The sequence below is a fragment of the Piliocolobus tephrosceles genome, chromosome 15 (assembly GCF_002776525.5).
Source record: "Piliocolobus tephrosceles isolate RC106 chromosome 15, ASM277652v3, whole genome shotgun sequence".
In the NCBI taxonomy this organism is placed as follows: domain Eukaryota; kingdom Metazoa; phylum Chordata; class Mammalia; order Primates; family Cercopithecidae; genus Piliocolobus; species Piliocolobus tephrosceles.
In genome coordinates, this window is record NC_045448.1 from 95,556,580 (window position 1) to 95,574,072 (window position 17,493).

The following is a 17,493-nucleotide window of genomic DNA, read 5'->3' on the forward strand; positions in this document are numbered from 1 at the left end:
TACACGCCATAGGCAAATACTCCTACAAACACACACACACAGCCCGACGCTAGCAGGTGTTTTAAAGACACATGTGCTAAGATGCTCCCTGCGCAGCAGCTACCCTGAACGTACTCACTAGAAACCTGGTGCTTTAGTTACAGAAAAGGGAAAGGAAATTTGTAGGTGTGGAATTAGCCTCAAAGCACCTTTGCTGTGGTGCCTCTCAGGCAGGGAGTTGTCCAATAACCCAGAGTCCAAGGAGGACTTTGCAGACGGCCAGCAACGGTTCCTTCCAATCCGTGTGCAGTGGGAAGGGAAAATGCTGCCTTGGGACAGGATCTTCCCCTCTGGAGCTCATGAGAAAAGAGCAGCTACACTTGTGGGGGTTTCAGAAACATGGGTGCCAGGCGCACGGGACCCTTGAGAAAACGGGGAAGGCGCACAAGGGGGCCCTGCTGTCACTGCCCACATGGTGAGACGATTTGCAGCCAGGCCTGGGACAGACCATTCAAAACTGGCCAAGGCAGTGTTCACAGCACCGACCCCGTGAGGTGAATCAAAGCCCACACACAGCAGCTCTCTGGCTAGAGGCTATTGTGGAGGATCCTCTTTCTCTCTCAGAAAATGGGTTTCAACGTCAGGTGACCCCACTGTAGTGAAACAAGGGTGGGCAAGAAGGAGGCAAACGTGGGAGGGCGGCACAGTCTTACCTCCACGTACAGGAGCGGGAAGATCCCGACCTTGTCTCCCAGCATGCCTTCCGCCCAGTTCTCATCCACTCTCCTGAGCACCGTCAGAATCTCGTCCTGCAGTTCCGGGTCCAACGTGGACACAAGCACATGGACATACACACAATGCAAAAGGAAACAAGACGCTGGTTAGTACTGTGGAGGCTCGGAAGAGATTCCAAGGAATGTGTCCAAGAAGAGTGCATCATCCATGCAGGTATCTGACATCTTCACCCAGGAGCACCCTCTCTTTCTTTCTATTTTTTTGGAGGGAGGGGCGGAGTCTCGCTCTCCTACCCAGGCTGGAGTGCAGTGGCGCAATCTCAGCTCACTGCAGCCTCCGCCTCCCGGGTTCAAGCGATTCTCCTTTCTCAACCTCCCGATTAGCTGGGATTACAGGCATGTGCCACCAAACCCAGCTAATTTTTGTATTTTTTGGTAGAGACGGTGTTTCGTCATGTTGCCCAGGCTGATTCTGAACTCCTGAGCTCAGGCAATCTGCCCGCCTTGGTCTCCCAAAGTGCTGGGATTACAGGTGTCAGCCATTGCACCCGGCCAGAACCCTCTCTTTCTGACACGACTGATAATAGCTGCAAAAAGCCCCAAATGAGAAAGCCTGGCAATGTACCATACAGTTAGGACTTTAAAATGCAACTCCTATTATTTATTTAATAAAAAAAAATATTTGGAATAAAAATAAATTCAGCTAAGTAGAAAAGGCTTTAAGATTCTGGTTCCATCCAAGAACAAAGAAAACCCCAATCCAACTACATTTATTTAGAGTCGTGGGCACATAAAGCTTTCAATAACCCTCTTAAATTCTTTGGAATATTAAACAATACCAAGTACAAATGCACAAAGTGGAAACAGATGGAAGGAGAAAGGAAGAGGCAGGGAGCAAGGAGGAAAGATGGGCTTTTGGGGGAGTTGAGACTGGGAGATGGGAAGTCATCGAGGAAGGAAATACTCAGGACACTGTCACAGGTGCCAGGAGACACAGAGACAAAGGGCAGGGCAGTGTGGGAAGGAGGGAGGGAGGGAGAGGAAAAGGACAGAGGAGAGATGGGGACTCACAGCGGGACGTGACCAGAGAGGAGCCCTGGGGGAGGGAGATAACAGCTGCAGCAAGTGTCATGAGAGACAGACAGGCGGGCGTGGTGGCTCACGCCTGTAATCACAGCACTTTGGGAGGCCAAGGTGGGTGGATCACCTGAGATCAGCAGTTTGAGACCAGCCTGATCAATATGGTGAAACTCAGTCGCTACTAAAAACACAAAAATTAGCCGGGCATGGTGGTGCGTGCCTATAGTCCCAGCTACTTGGGAGGCTGAGGCAGGAGAATCTCTTGAACCCCAGAGGCAGAGGTTGCAGTGAGCTGAGATCACACCTTTGCACTCCAGCCAGGGTGACAGAGCGAGACTCTATCTTAAAAAAAAAAAAAAAAAAAAAGAGAGAGAGAGACCACCACAGCAATGGCCTGGGCAAGACGGGTGTCACTCCAAGAGCCTTTGGTGAACCTCTGTTCCCTCCTCCAGAACCATCCTTCCTTTGGCAGCCAGATGCATCATGGAACGCCCCAAGGCCTGTCAGCCTACACTGCCCCCGTTATCTGTTCTCTGCTAGACCAGCTGGCCCATGTGTGACTTCTACAGGCTAAGGAGGAGATGGCCAAGAGTGGCCTCATGGAGAAGTCCGTCAGAGCTGAGTGTGCCACCCGCCTTTTCAAGGAGGCTCTGATGCTCTAATGCAAAGCAGCAATTCGGGACTTACAGGCCTCTTTTGGGGTCAGAGGAAGACATGTTTTAGGCTGGTGGGGTCCATGAAATCATCAGAGAAAACTGCTTCACCAGGAGCCGAGGGGGTGGGTCATAGGGTTTGGTGTCCATTCGAGGTGAGGCAGCATTGATCTAACAAGAGCTGGACAACCCATCTGGGATCGCTGGACAACCCATCTGGGATCACACAGAAAGAGGGCAGGCCTGGCTCTGTGCTGGGAAGCTCCTCCCACGCCTCTTCCAAACCACCCTCTCCCAGGAGAACAAGTAGAGCATGGGGGCCACCAGAGGCAGTCACAGCCCTCGCTTTCCCTATCCTCTCCCCCAAACTCCAGGTTCAAAAACACCCAAACTAAAAAGATTTATGACTTTACAATGCCACTTTTTCCAACTGACATAGGCTAGAAAACATAAGGAGCATTCTAAGAGCATCATATCACTTCACACGGCCCAAAAGTCAGCCTCAGGTCTGGGGGCATTTAGCAGAGCATCCCTCCAGCAACGTTCAGCTGTGAGTGTGGGGGGGCTTTTCTTTGTTTTCTTTTTACTTTTTTTTTTTGGTTTGTTTTTTAGATGGAGTCTCGCTCTGTCGCCAGACTGGAGTGCAATGGCCCAATCTTGGTTCACCGCAACCTCCGCCTCCTGAGTTCAAGCAATCCCCCTGTCTCAGCCTCCCGAGTAGCTGGGACTACAGGTGTGCACCAATACGCCCGGCTAATTTTTTTTTTTTTTTGTATTTTAGTAGAGATGGGGTTTCACCATGTTGGCCAGGATGGTCTCAATCTCCTGACCTCATGATCTGCCCACCTCGGCCTCCCAAAGTGCTGGGATTATAGGCGTGACCCACCGCGCCCAGCCGAGTGTGGTGGGGGGGTGCTTTTCTAATCACCACGAGGGCACTAGAATGGAGCCCTGGCTTGGGGGAGGCACCCACAGAATACTCCAGAACTCTTGTGACTGACCTGCCTCTCAAGTTCATCACCAGCAGAGGTCCAAGACATGACTGGCCCAGCTCAGATCAGCCTAAGGGCCTAAGGCTTTGCTGATCACATAAAGGGAGAGGTAACCAAAGGCTTCCCACACGTCAGTGCAGTCAGAACAGCAAAATATCATGAGATAGAAATTTAATTTTATAGAAATTAAAAACAAAAAGAAGAAAATACCAGATTAATTTTGTTTCTTTTTTTTTTTTTTTTTTTTTAAAGAAAATACCATGCTATCCACACTGGTATCTAACACTGGTCTAGAAATTAGAGCCAAATAAATAGAAAAATAAGACAAGAAGTATAAATATTAGAAAGAAGGGTATATAATTTGACCTAGAAAAATACAGAAGCAAGTGAGTATTAGAATAAGAATTTAAGAAAGGCTGCCAATTTTAGGATAAATACATAAAAACCATTGACTTTTTCATATACCAGCAATAATCAGTTAGAAAATGTGACTAAAATTGGCTAATCACTAAAAAAATAAAATTAGTTCTCTAATCCACTGTGTATGCCAAAATTCATTCCATACGATTTAAACTTGAATGTCCAAGAAGAAAATATGAATAGATGTTTAATCTTGAATGGGGGAATGTATTTCAAGGTATGATAACAAAGATTTGGCTACAGCAAAACTAAATACTTGATGGTAAAAATAGCAGAAACAAAGCAAAAAGGCAAATAAACTAGAAAATACTTGCAGGATACATGAGAGACAAAGGCTTAATGTCTTTACTATATAAAGACTTAAAAAAACAGTGGAAAGGCAGATAAATACCTTAGGAGAAAAATAGGCCAAGGCCAAAAATCAGGGAATTCTTGAAAGAAGAAAAACAAATTTCCATTAAACATATTTTAAAATGGCATACCTGGCCAACAATCAAAGAAACACAGTTTTAAATAGGAAGAGTCCCCTTTTGTTCCTTTTGCCTGTCAAATTAGCAATGAAAAACATAAAGCCAACTCACAGTGGTGGCCAGTATGCACGAACAGGCATTTTCCCATTTTTGGTGGGGATATAAATGTAGGACAGGCACTCTGGTGATTCCTATCAAATATCAAAGCCTTGGAAGCCTGTGCACCCTCAGAGCTAACAATGCCACTTCTAGGAACTGTATTCTAAGAAAAATCAAGTGTGCAGAAAGAATGTCACTGAAGACATTCATTACAGTGTTTGTTAAACTAGAGAAAAACTGAAGACAAATGCAAAGCAAAAAGGGACGGGTTAAATAAATTACAGTATTGTGCATTTGATGGAATACACTCAGTCATTAAAAATGATATAGGAGAGAAATCACGGAAATTAAAAGAAAAACGTTAATATTAAATTCAAAAAACAAGCCAGGCACGGTGGCTCATGCCTGTAATCCCAGCACTTTGGGAGGCCGAGGTGGGCAGATCACCTGAGTTCAGGAGTTCAAGACCAGCCTGGCCGACATGGTGAAACTCCGTTTCTACTAAAAATACAAAAATTAGCCAGGCATGGTGCTATGTGCCTGTAGTCCCAGCTACTTGGGAGGCTGAGACAGGAGAATTGCTTGAATCCGGGAGGCAGAGGTTGCAGTGAGCTGAGATTTCGCCACTGCACTCCAGCTTGGGCGACAAGAGCAAGACTCCATCTCAAAAAATAATAATAATAATAATAAATAAAAAATTCAAAAAGCAGGATGGGCACAGTAGCTCAGACCTGTAATTCCAGTACTTTGGTAGGCCAGGGTAGGCAGATCACTTGGGGCCAGGAGTTTGAGACCAGTCTGGCCAACATGGCAAAACCCTGTCTCTATTAAAAAAAAAAAAAAAATAGCAGGGCACAGTGGCATGTACCTGTAATCCCAGCTGCTCTAGAGGGTGAGGCACGAGAATCTCTTGAACCGGGAGACGAAGGTTGCAGTGAACCAAGATTGTGCCACTCCACTCCAGCTTGGGTGAGAGTGAGACTGTCCCAAAAAATAAAAAAATAAAATAAAATAAAATAAATTTAAAAAACGAATCCCAGTCCTGATCTCTGGTATTTCAGCTTACCTTCCACAAAGCAATCATTAATAAGTTTCTTTTTGTTTATTTATTTATATATTTTTGAGATGAGGTCTTGCTCTGTTGCCCAGGCTGAAGTGCAGTGGAACGATCACAGCTCACTGCAGCTTTGACCTTCCAGGCTCAAGTGATCCTCCCCACTCAGCCTCCTGAGTAGCTGGGACCACAGGCGTGTGCCACCACACACAGCTAATTTTGTTTATTATTATTTGTAGAGACAAGGTCTCACTATGCTGCTCAAGCTGGTCTCAAACTCCTGGGCTCAAGTGATCCTCCCACCTCAGCCTCCTAAAGTGCCGGGATTACAGGCATGAACCACCATGCGCAGCCAAAAAGTTTCTTGTATAGCCTTCCAGAAGTATAGAGATATTCTCCTCAAGTATGTATACATATACATGCACAAACATACATATCTTGTAGAAAGATATAAATGGTAGTGAACTCACCACACTTTTCTGTATCTTGCCTTTTTCCACTTAATTTAGTCTAAAGGTCATTTAGTGACAGTACATACAGATGTCCCTCACTAACTACACAGTTAAATTCCATTATATGAATGTACCATAATTTGCTTAGTGGACTTAATAGTTATTTTTAAATGAAAAAAGCAAAGTAAGATACAAACCCATTTGCATGGTGTCCATAAAGTGGAATGTCATCATTAATTTTACTATTTTTGGTTAAAATATTTTAAATATATATATACACCTAGAAAAAGTTTGAAAATATATATGCCAAAATTTAAAGAATGGATAATTCTAGGAGATAGAAAAGGTAGAACACATTTATATTTATTTTTTTCTTTCCTATTTTTCAAATAATCTCAGTGAATACCAAGTATTTAATAGTTTCATAAGAGAATTGTCTCATACGCCAGAAAACAAATTCAGGAAGACAGCAAGAAGCATGCAATTTTCTTGTGCTTCTAAATGACATGTGTATTTCCACTCTGAAATTTTGTTAAATGTTGAAAAACCAAATATCAAAAATGTACTTTTCTTTTCTAAAGAAAGTTGATTTCCAGGCAATGCCACAGTGAAAGGGACGGATACCTGCAATGGCAGGATCGTAGTTTACAAGTACCGTCGACAGCTGGGACCATGGATACATGCAAATTGTAAATTTCTACATTTAGGCTAAAAAAATTAAATAACATAAATGTTCCTTGATAAGAAGACGAATGAAGGCTGGGCGCGGTGGCTCAAGCCTGTAGTCCCAGCACTTTGGGAGGCCGAGACAGGTGGATCATGAGGTCAGGAGATCGAGACCATCCTGGCTAACACGGTGAAACCCCGTCTCTACTAAAAAATACAAAAAACTAGCCAGGCGAGGTGGCGGGCGCCTGTAGTCCCAACTACTCGGGAGGCTGAGGCAGGAGAATGGGGTGAATCCGGGAGGCGGAGCTTGTAGTGAGCTGAGATCCAGCCACTGCGCTCCAGCCTGGGCCACAGAGGGAGACTCCATCTCAAAAAAAAAGACGAACGAAATAAAACAGTGTCTGGGGCTTCGTTAAATACAACCGCCACAGTAACTGTCATTAGGAGGTGGTTGCTAAAGCTGTATTAGCACACACACCATTCAATAAAGAAAGCTAACGGGGGGGTGTCCAGCTCCCAGTCTAGAATGTAAGAAGCTGAAAGTCACCACTCCATCTTAACAACGAGTAAAAAAGCTGAACAAACTGAAAAAGTAACTCTTCTTCTTAGATCTCTAAGAGAACTGGGGTCACAGGGCAAACTGCTGCCCCTCAAATTCAAGAGATCAATAGGGAAATACCAGAAATCCCCGAGCAGCAGCCTCCGTGGGAAGCAGTGCTGGGTTAGGAGAGCCTGAACTGTAAATGATGCGTGCTGAAGGTTCGGTGTGGACAGCCTGAGAGGTAAGGACTGCAGGGGCCCAGTCACTGGGGGGCCCCACACCTTTGTGAATTGTGCCTCAAGGAGCAGCTCCACTAAGTCTTCATAGCGAGTATCAGAGAAAAATCCACTTGTGCTTCTGGCAGGGGGAGGGGAAGAGGAACCACCGTGAAACATGCCAGAGCATTCTGTGCTCAATAAGATCCACATGCAGGATAAACCAGTTAACCAGAGCCTCACCCATCGAGGTGTTGTGTGTGTGTGTGTGTGTGTGTGTGTGTGTGTGTGTGTGTGTGTGTGTGTGTTTTGAGAGACAGTCTCATGAGCCTTCTGCCCCAGCCTCCTAAGTAGCTGGGATTACAAGTGTGTGCCACTACACCCAGTTCATTTTTGCATTTTTAGTAGAGACAGGGTTTCACCATGTTGGCCAGGCTGGTCTCGAATTCCTGACCTCAAGTCATCTGCCTGTCTTGGCCTCCCAAAGTGCTGAGATTACAGGCGTGAGCCACCACATCTGGCCCTCATTGGGGATTTATGAGACCCTTACCTACTGCAGCAAGGAAATACCCAACTTCAGCCCACTGTAGCCATCCTGTCTCACCTACAGAGGAGTGGGGGAAACTGAGAAGCACTGGGGAAGTTCACAGGCCAGGGGCACAGCCTAGACGAAAGACTGAGACCTGATCCCAGGACTACAGAACATTTGTGGCCGCATGGCCCCCACAGCATCAAAGGCCCCCACAGCATTAAAGGCCTATTTACAGCAGTTCTGTTCACTAGTCCATCAGTCCTTCATGTCTGAAAATATCACAGGACATACTGAAAGGCAAAAAAACGCCACAGTTTGAAGAGACAGAGCAAGCATCAGAACCAGATTGAGATGTGGCAAGTGATGTTAGATTTGTAAGACCAGGGATACAAAACAACCATGATCCACATGCTAAGGGCTTCAATGCATGAACCAGACAGCATGTAAGAACAGATGGGCGACGTAAGCAAAGATAAAGAGCCAGAAAAGAAATGTTAGCAATCAAAAACACTGTAGCAGAAATGAAGAATGCCTTTGATGTGCTTGTTAGGAGACTGGACACAGCTGAGGAAAGACTCTCTGAGCTTGAGGATATCTCAATAGAAACCTCCACCATGGAAAAGCAAACAGGAAAAAAAAAAAGAAAAAAAACCATAATGGAACATCCAAGAACTGTAGGACAACTTCAAAGCAAGAATTGTGGGGCGATTATACATATGTAATAGGAATACTAGAAGGAGAAGAAAGAAAGGAACAGAAGGAATATTTGAAACAATAATAACTGAGAATTTCTCCAAATTATTCTCAGACACCAAACCGCAGATCCAGGAAGCTCAGAGAACAACAAGCAGGATAGATGCCAGAAAAATGACACCTAGGTATAGCACGTTCAAACTACGTAAAATAAAAGATAAAGAAAAAATCCTGAAAGAAGCCAAAGGGGAAAAAAACACATTACCTGTAAAGGAGCAAAGGAAAAGAGTTACATTTGAATTTTCAAAAGAAAACGCAAGCAAGAGAGTGGAGTGAAATATTTAAGGTGTTGACAGAAGAAAAAACCTACCAACCTAGAATTCTGTACCCTGTGAAATTATCCTTCGAAAGTGAAGCATAAATAAAGATTTCTAAAACAAACAAGAATTGAGTGAATGCGTTGCCAGTAAATGTGCCTTGCAAGAAATGTTTTTAAAAAGTTCTTTGGAGAGAAGGAAAATAATATAGATCAGAAATTCAGTCTACAGAAAGAAAGGCAATGCATCAGAGAAGGAATGGCAGTAAACTTAAAACTATTATTTTTGCTATCCTTAATTGATTTAACAAATAACTATTTAAAATAAAAACAATGTATTTGATCATTTCATGCTTGTATGTGTGTGTGTTACATACACTTACAATGCTCGTGTACAAGAGAAATGAATGACAGCAATGATACAAGCAACAGGAGAGAGAACTAAATACTATTTTGTTATTACAAGTACTCATACTGCTTGCAAAGCAGCATAGAGTTATTTGAAAGTGGGCTTGAATTCATTGTAAATGAATATTGCAGACTCCAATGCAACCATTTAAAAAAGTAAAAAAAAGGTACAACTGATATGCTAAGAAAAAAGAGAAAACAGAAAATTTAAAATGCTCAACAAAAACCACAAAAGACAGAAAAAGAGTGAAAGACAGGAAAAGTAACAAAAAACAAGGGCAACAAATATAATAAAATAATGCAAATATGGTAGAATTTAACCTGACTCTATCACACATCACTTTGAAAATACACAGATTAAATATACAAATTAAAAATTGTAAGTTGATAAAACAAGACACAACTATATGTTGTTTAAGAAACTCACTTTAAATATATACACACAAGTAGCTTAACAGCAAATGAATGAAGAAAGAGGTAACATGCTAACACTAATCGAAAGATATTCATATTAATTTCAGACAAAACAGACTTCAGAGTGAGAAAAGTCATCAGAATAAATAGGGGCATTACATATTGACAAAGGGGTCAATTCTCCAAGAAGACATAATAATCCTTACATTACATGCACCTAATAACAGTGTCAAAATACATGATGCAAAAACTGACAAAAGGAGATGCAGTTGAATCCAGTACTACAGCTGGAGACTTTAATAATCAGAAATGGACAGAGACAGCAAGCAGAAAATCAGTAAGAATATAACTGAACTTAATAGCACTTAATGGCACCATCAACTTACTGGATACAATTGACATCCATAGACTATTTCATCCTACAACAGCAGATTACACATTCTTCTCAAGCCCACAGGGAACATTCACCAAGATAGACCATATTCTGGTCCACAAAACACACCTTAACAAATTTAAACAAATAGAAATCATACAATGTCTACTCTCAGACCATAACGGCTTTAAATTAGAAATCCATAATAGAGAGTAGCTGTAAATCCCAAAATACTTGGAGATTTAACAACATACTTCCAAATAACACTTGGGTCTTAGAAAAACTCTCAAGAGAAATTTAAAAAATATTTTGAACTGAATAAAAATGAAGATGTAATTTACCAACATTTGTGAGATGCTGCAAAAGTAGTGCTTAGAGGGAAATTTATAGCACTGAATGCACTGATTAGAAAAGAAGGAAGATCTAAAATAAATAATCTAAATCTCCACTTTAGGACACTAGGAAAAAAAGAGCAAATTAAATAAAAAGAAGAAATAAAAGAAATAAAAGAAGAAATCAATGAAAATGAAAACAGAAAAGCAATAGAGAAAAATCAATGAAACAAAAAAGATCAATAAAAATCATATGCTTCTAGCCAGCAAACTACAAAACACAGAGGACACAAATTACTAATATCAGGAATAAAAGAGGGGGCATCCCCCTATGTCCCATGGATGTTAAAAAAAAAAAAAAAGGAATATTATGAATAATGCTATGCCCACAGATTTGATAACCCAGATTGTTGGGAGCAGGTCCCCCCAAATCTGGCCATAAACTGGCCCCAAGACTGGACATAAACAAAATATCCACAGCACTGTCACATGTTCATAATGGTCCTAATGCCCGCGCTGGAAGGTTGTGGGTTTATGGGAATGAGGGCAAGGAACATCTGGCCCGCCCAGGGCAGAAAACCGCTGAAAGGCATTCCTAAGCCACAAACAATGGCAGGAGCGGTCCGTGCCTTACGAGCATGTTCCTGCTGCAGTTCACTAGCCCAACCTATTCCTTTAAATCGGCCCATCCCTTCATTTCCCATAAGGGATACTTTTAGTTAATCTAATATCTATAGAAACAATGCTAATGATGGGTTTGCTGATAATAAATATGTGGGTAAATGTCTGATCAGAGTTCTCAGCTCTGAAGGCTGTGAGACCCCTGATTTCCCACTTCACACCTCTATATTTCTGTGTGTGTGTCTTTAATTCCTCTAGCGTTGCTGGGTTAAGGTCTCCCCGACCACGCTGGTCTCGGCACCAGATGAAATGGAACAATTTCTTAAAAGACAATCTGCTAAAATTCATACAAGAAGAAATAGATAATTCAATAGGCTTTTACCTATTAAAGAAACTGAGTAACACTTTGGGAAGCTTAGGTGGGCGGATCATTTGAAGTCAGGAGATCAAGACTAGCCTGACCAACATGGTGAAACCCCATCTCTGCTAAAAATAAAAAAAAATTAGCCAGGCATGGTGGTGCATGCCTGCAGACCCAGCGACTTGGGAGGCTGAGGCAGGAAAATCACTTGAACCAGGGAGGCAGAGGTTGCAGTGAGCCGAGATCATGGCACTGCACTCCAGCCTAGGCAACAGAGGGAGACTCTATTTTAAAAAAAGAAACTGAATAAATAACTAATAAACTTTCAAAACAGAAAGCACCAGGCCCAGATAAGTTTACTAGTGAGTTCTACCAAACATATAAATGAAGAAATTATACCAATTCTCTACAATCTCTTTCACTTCTGAAAGAAATGAAAAGAATACTTCACAGAAAGAATACTTCCTAACTTCTATGAGATTAACGTTACCCTAATACCAAAGCAGACAAAACCATTGCAAGAAAATTACAAACCTATATATCTCATAAACATAAATGCAAATATCCTCAACAAAATATTAGAAAATTTAAACCAACAAGGTATAAGACGAATTACATACCACAGCCAAGTGGAATTTATCCCCGGTATGCAAGGCTGGCTCAACTTTTTTTTTTTTTTGAGACAGAGTCTTGCTCTATTGCCCAGGCTGGAGTGCAGTGGCACAATCTCAGCTCACTGCAACCTCCGCCTCCTGGGTTCACACCATTCTCCTGCCTCAGCCTCCCGAGTAGCTGGAACTATAGGCACTCGCCACTACGCCTAGCTAATTTTTTGTATTCTTTAGTAGAGATGGGGATTCACCATGTTAGCCAGGATGGTCTCGATCTCCCAAGCTCGTGATCCACCCACCTCAGCCTCCCAAAGTGCTGGGATTCCAGGCATGAGTCACTGTGCCCGGCCGCTGGCTCAACATTTAAAAATCAATAAATGTAATCTATCATATCCACAGGCTAAAGAAGAAAAATCATATGCTCATATCAATAAATAAAGAAAAAGATTTTAACAAAATCCAATACGCATTCATAATAAAAACTCTCAGTAAACTAGAAATAGAGAGGAACTTCTTCAATTTGATAAAGAATATCTACAAATAACCTACAGTTCACCTTAATTATGAGAAGCTTAATGGTGACAAGCTTTAAACTTTCCCACTAAGATCAAGAATGAGGCAAGAATGAACTCTCTGCCCCTGCTTTTTAACATCATATTAAAAATATCTGATAATACAATAAGACAAGAAAAGGAAATAAAAAGTGTACAGATTGAGGGGGAAGAAATAAAACTGTCTTTGTTTACAGATGACATGATCATCTATTTAGAAAATTTGAAAGAACCAACTGAAGAACTTCTAAAACTAATACTTGATTATAGCAGGGTTGCAGGATACAAGGTTAATATGCAAAAGTCAATTGCTTTCCTATATACAGGCTGAGTATCTTTTATTTGAAATGCTTGAGATACAAATGTGTTTTGGACTTCAGATGTTTTCAGATTTTGGAATATTTGCATATACATAATGAGATATCTTGGGTATGGGACCCAAGTCTAAACACAAAATTCATTTGTGTTTTATATATACCTTATACACATAACCTGAAGGTAATTTTATATAACATTTTAATAATTTTGTGCATGAAGCAAAGTTTGTGTACATTGAGCCTACAGAAAGCAAAGGGTGTCACCCATGTGGACCATCTGTGGTTGTTGTGGTATCAGCCTCACTTCTGACTCTGGATTTACATGCTACCAATAAGCAATCATATTCTTACAATTATTCACACATACATATTTAGCAGTAAAAAATATGACATATTAATGCAGTAAAAAAATTACATGTTCAGAGTAACTAAGCAGCACAGTAGCCCCTCCAGAATACCTGTATCAGCTGTTAAACAACAGCAACAACAAACAATAGCCAGCTTTCATCTCTACCTATGATGCTGTACTTTGATTAAAAGGTAAGTGTATACTTTATTTTATTTTATTTTATTTTTGGTGCAAGGAAACATCAGAAGTGGTTAAGGGACCAGGAAGTGGGTCCTCTGTGGATGAGGAGACATTCTGCTGGATGGCTTTTAAAAATATTTTTTTCCAGAATCATCTGCCTCATCAACAATGGTCATAGAAATCTCTCCTTGCACATGGAGAACCTGCCATTGGCATGTGTAGCTACACATGTGTCATTTTATGACCCTTTATGGTTGTGCTTGCATGAGGGAATCTGGGCATGTGTGGAAAATAAATATCATAGCTGAAGGGGCCTGGGAGGGTCTTTTTTCCCTTGAGGATGCTGAAGAAACTGTGTGTTGTGTGCCTTCATTTTGACTACAACCCATTACATAAGGTCAGGTGTGGAATATTCCACCTGCAGCATCATGTTGGTGCTCAAAAAATTTTGGATTGTGGAGCATTCTGGATTTCAAATTTCCAGATTAGTGATGCTCAACCTGTACCAGGAATGGACAAATGAAATTTAAAAGTTAAAACATGATACAATTTACATTAGATACAAATGTAAATGGTATCATGAAATACTTAGATACAAATGAAATACTTAAGTATAAATGTAACAAAACATGTGCAAGATGTATATAGGGAAAACTAAAAATCTCAGATGGAAGAAATCAAAGGAGAACTAAACCAATAGCTATTTCATGTTCATGGATTGGAAGTCTCAATATTGTCAAGATGTCAGTTCTTTTCAACTTGTTGTATAGATTTAACAAAATCTCAATCAAAATACCAGCAAGTTCTTTTGTGAATACTGACAAACTGCTTCTAAAGTTTATATGGAGAGGCAAGAGACCTGGAATAGCCAACAAATACTGGAGGAGAAGAATGAGGGCCAACATTACATGACTTCAAGATTGAAAATAAAGTTACAGTAATGAAGACAGTCTGTTATTGGCAATACAATAGACAACTAGATCAACGGAATGGAAGAGAGCACCCCAGAAATAGACCCACATAAATACAGTCAGCTGATCTTTGACAAGGGAACAAAGACAATACAATGGAGAAAAGAGAGTTTTTAAAATAAACAGTGGCAAGAAAACTAGACATCCACATGCAAAAAAATCTAGGAATAAACATTCCACCCCTCACAAAAATGAACTCAAAATAGATCACAGACCTAAATGTAAAATATAAAACTACAAAACTCCTAGACTATAATGTAGGAGAAAATCTAGATGACCTTGGGTTTGGCAATGACTTTTTGGATATACCACCAAAAGCATGATCCACAAAAGAAATAATTGGTAAGTTATACTTCATTAAAATTAGTAATTTGTACTCTGCAAAAGATACTGTCAAGATCATGAGAAGACAAGCTACAGACTGGGAGAAAATATTATCAAAAGACAACTACGATAAAGGATTATTATGGAAAATACACAAAAAACTCTTAAAACTCAACAATAAGAAAACAGTCCGATTGAATGGTGAGTCAAAGACTTTCACCAAAGAAGACACTTCACCAAAGAAGATAAACAGGTAGTAAACAGGAATGTGAAAATACGCTGCACATCATATGTCATCAGGGAAATGCAAATTAAAACTACAATGAGATACATAGTGAGATATACAGACAGTATAGTGTGTAGTGTGTTGATGAGGATGTGGAGCAACAGGAACGCTCATTCACGGCTGGCAGAAACGCAAAATGGCACAGCAATTTTGGAACACAGTTTGGAAATTTCTTACAAAACTAGGCATGCTTTTACTATGCCAACTAGTAATCACACTCCTTGGTATTTATCCAAAGGAGCTGAAAGCTTAGGTCCACACAAAAACCTGCACATGGATGTTTAGAGTGGCTTTATTAGTAATTACCCAAACATGGAAGTAACCAAGATGTCGTTTAGTAGGTGAATGGATAAACAAACTGTGGTACATCCAGATAATGACATATTACTCAATGATAAAAAAGGAAATGAGCTATTAAGCTATGAAAAGACATGGAAGGACCTTAAATGCAAATTGCTAAGTGAAGGCAACCATTATGAAAAGGCTATGTATTGTATGATTTCAACCATATGACATTCTGGGAAAGGAAAAAATATGAAAGCAGTAAAAAGGTCAGTGGTTGCCAGGGGTGGTGGAGGAGGGAGGGATGGATAGGCAGGTCAGAGGATTTTCAGGGCAGTGAACCTACTTTGGGCCTATAATGGCAGATACATGACATTGTGCATTTGTCCAAATCAGTAGACTCTGCACCAAGAGTGACTATAGGCTTAGAGTAATAACGATGTGTCAATATAGGCTCATTGATTGTAATAAATGCACCACTCTGGTGGGTCATGTTGACAATGGGGGAGGCTGTGCATGTGGGGGCAGGGGTTTATGGGAAATCTCTGTATCTTCTGCTCAATTTTGCTGTGAACTTAAAACTGCTCTAAAAACGTTAACACTTATTCTTTAAAAACCTAAAATAGCACCATACAGCAATGAAAATGAGCAAACTACAGTGCCCTACAACAACATGGGTATAGCTCACAAATATAAAACCGAGAGAAAGCAAAGTTGGACACAAAAATAAATCCTGCATGATTCCTTGATCTGAAGTTCAAGAGCAAACACAACTCATCTGCAGTGTTGGTAGACATGCGGTGAGGGCGGGCTGGTAACTGTCAGAGGCACAGGAGCCCCAGTGTCCATCATTTCATCACTAGGTAAGAATATATTCTCTTTGTGACAATCGTCAAGCTGCATAATTATGATTAGTGAACTTTCTGGTATGTTATATATAATTATTAAATATATATTATATATAACATAATAAAAAAAATTTTTTTTAAAGGTAACAGTCCATCCGGTATGCACAAGTGACAGCATGCCTTGAATGTTGCATCCAGTGCTAGCAGGTCTCTACAGGACATCTGTGCTGCAGAAGTGGACCATCGCGGGAATAGTCCAGAACCGAGTCATGGCAAGCCAGGGAAGGAGGTAGGATGGCTCAGCCTGGGAAGTGACAGTGCTGTGGGGGCCATGATCATGTCTTTAAGCTCTGACATCATTACCATGCTGAAGAACCAGGCTTATTTTCAGTCACCCAGGAGGGTGGGATTTGCACCAAGGACCCCATGTTATTGCGATGTGGGCAGGCTCCCTGTGAGGCAGGGCTGTCCAAAGATGGGTGTGCTTCACAGGCCAGGAGTTGGCCATCACTCCTAGTGTTCAGCAGGGTCAGGTTGCTCCTCATCACGCCACCAATACATTCGAGCATCTCCTAAGTGCCAAGCCCCCGGAGCGGCCTTTGGCTGAGGAAGAAACTATCCTCTCCCAAGGAGGAGGAGGGGACCTGCTGGTAAAGAGAAGGTCAGCATCTGGTATTGTGAAAGCACATGAAAACTCCACCAGGCTGCAATATGTGGCATCTAAAACACAAGCATGTCAAGTGTTGTGCTACTGTGAGATTAGTGAATGAGCAATGGACCCTGCCACGGCTTCATCTGGCTAGAGAGACAAGTCCAACATAGACCTAGCTGCAGTATGGTGGCACCTGGCAGCAGGTGTCTGTTCTGGCTCAAATATCGATGGGGGAAATTCTGGTTTCTGTGGCTGTCTGGGACCTCAGGAGGGCGATGGGATCCAGAATGTTCCTATTTAGTTGGCACTCATTACGGTGTAGAGACCGGGCTGGGAGAATACTGGGGTGCAGGGAGTCAGTCACTCCCTGTACCTAAAAATCCTTAATTAAGAATGTCAAGGAAGGTTTCCCCAGCTTTGCCTCTAATCCAAACTTCCACAATAATTACAACCCCCAAAGAGGAATGGTTGAGTGCTGGGCAACGAAAACATTCACTGTAGCATGTTAGGGCTACCAGCATAAATCTGGTGTGTTCTGGAAACAATAATGATTCTCCACCCCCAATGCAGGACCAGGGAACCAATGGCAACTTTTCATGGCCAGATCACAACAGCTCTCTGATTTGTCCTCGTGTTACAAAAACCTGGAGCCACTGCTTTCAGAAGGACAAGGAAGGAGGAAATACCTGCTTCACAGACTCATTAGTATATGGA

At 41.5% G+C, this 17,493-nt stretch overlaps 1 protein-coding gene across 1 annotated transcript in view; it reads right to left on the minus strand.

Annotated features, from left to right (window-relative positions):
• The window catches only part of SH3RF3 (SH3 domain containing ring finger 3), a 374,941-nt gene that overhangs the window by 133,061 nt on the left and 224,387 nt on the right, over positions 1-17,493 (minus strand). The window contains exon 3 of the mRNA XM_023190396.3: positions 693-788. Coding sequence (XP_023046164.2) covers positions 693-788 — 96 coding nt within the window. The remainder of the gene's footprint in view (positions 1-692; positions 789-17,493) is intronic.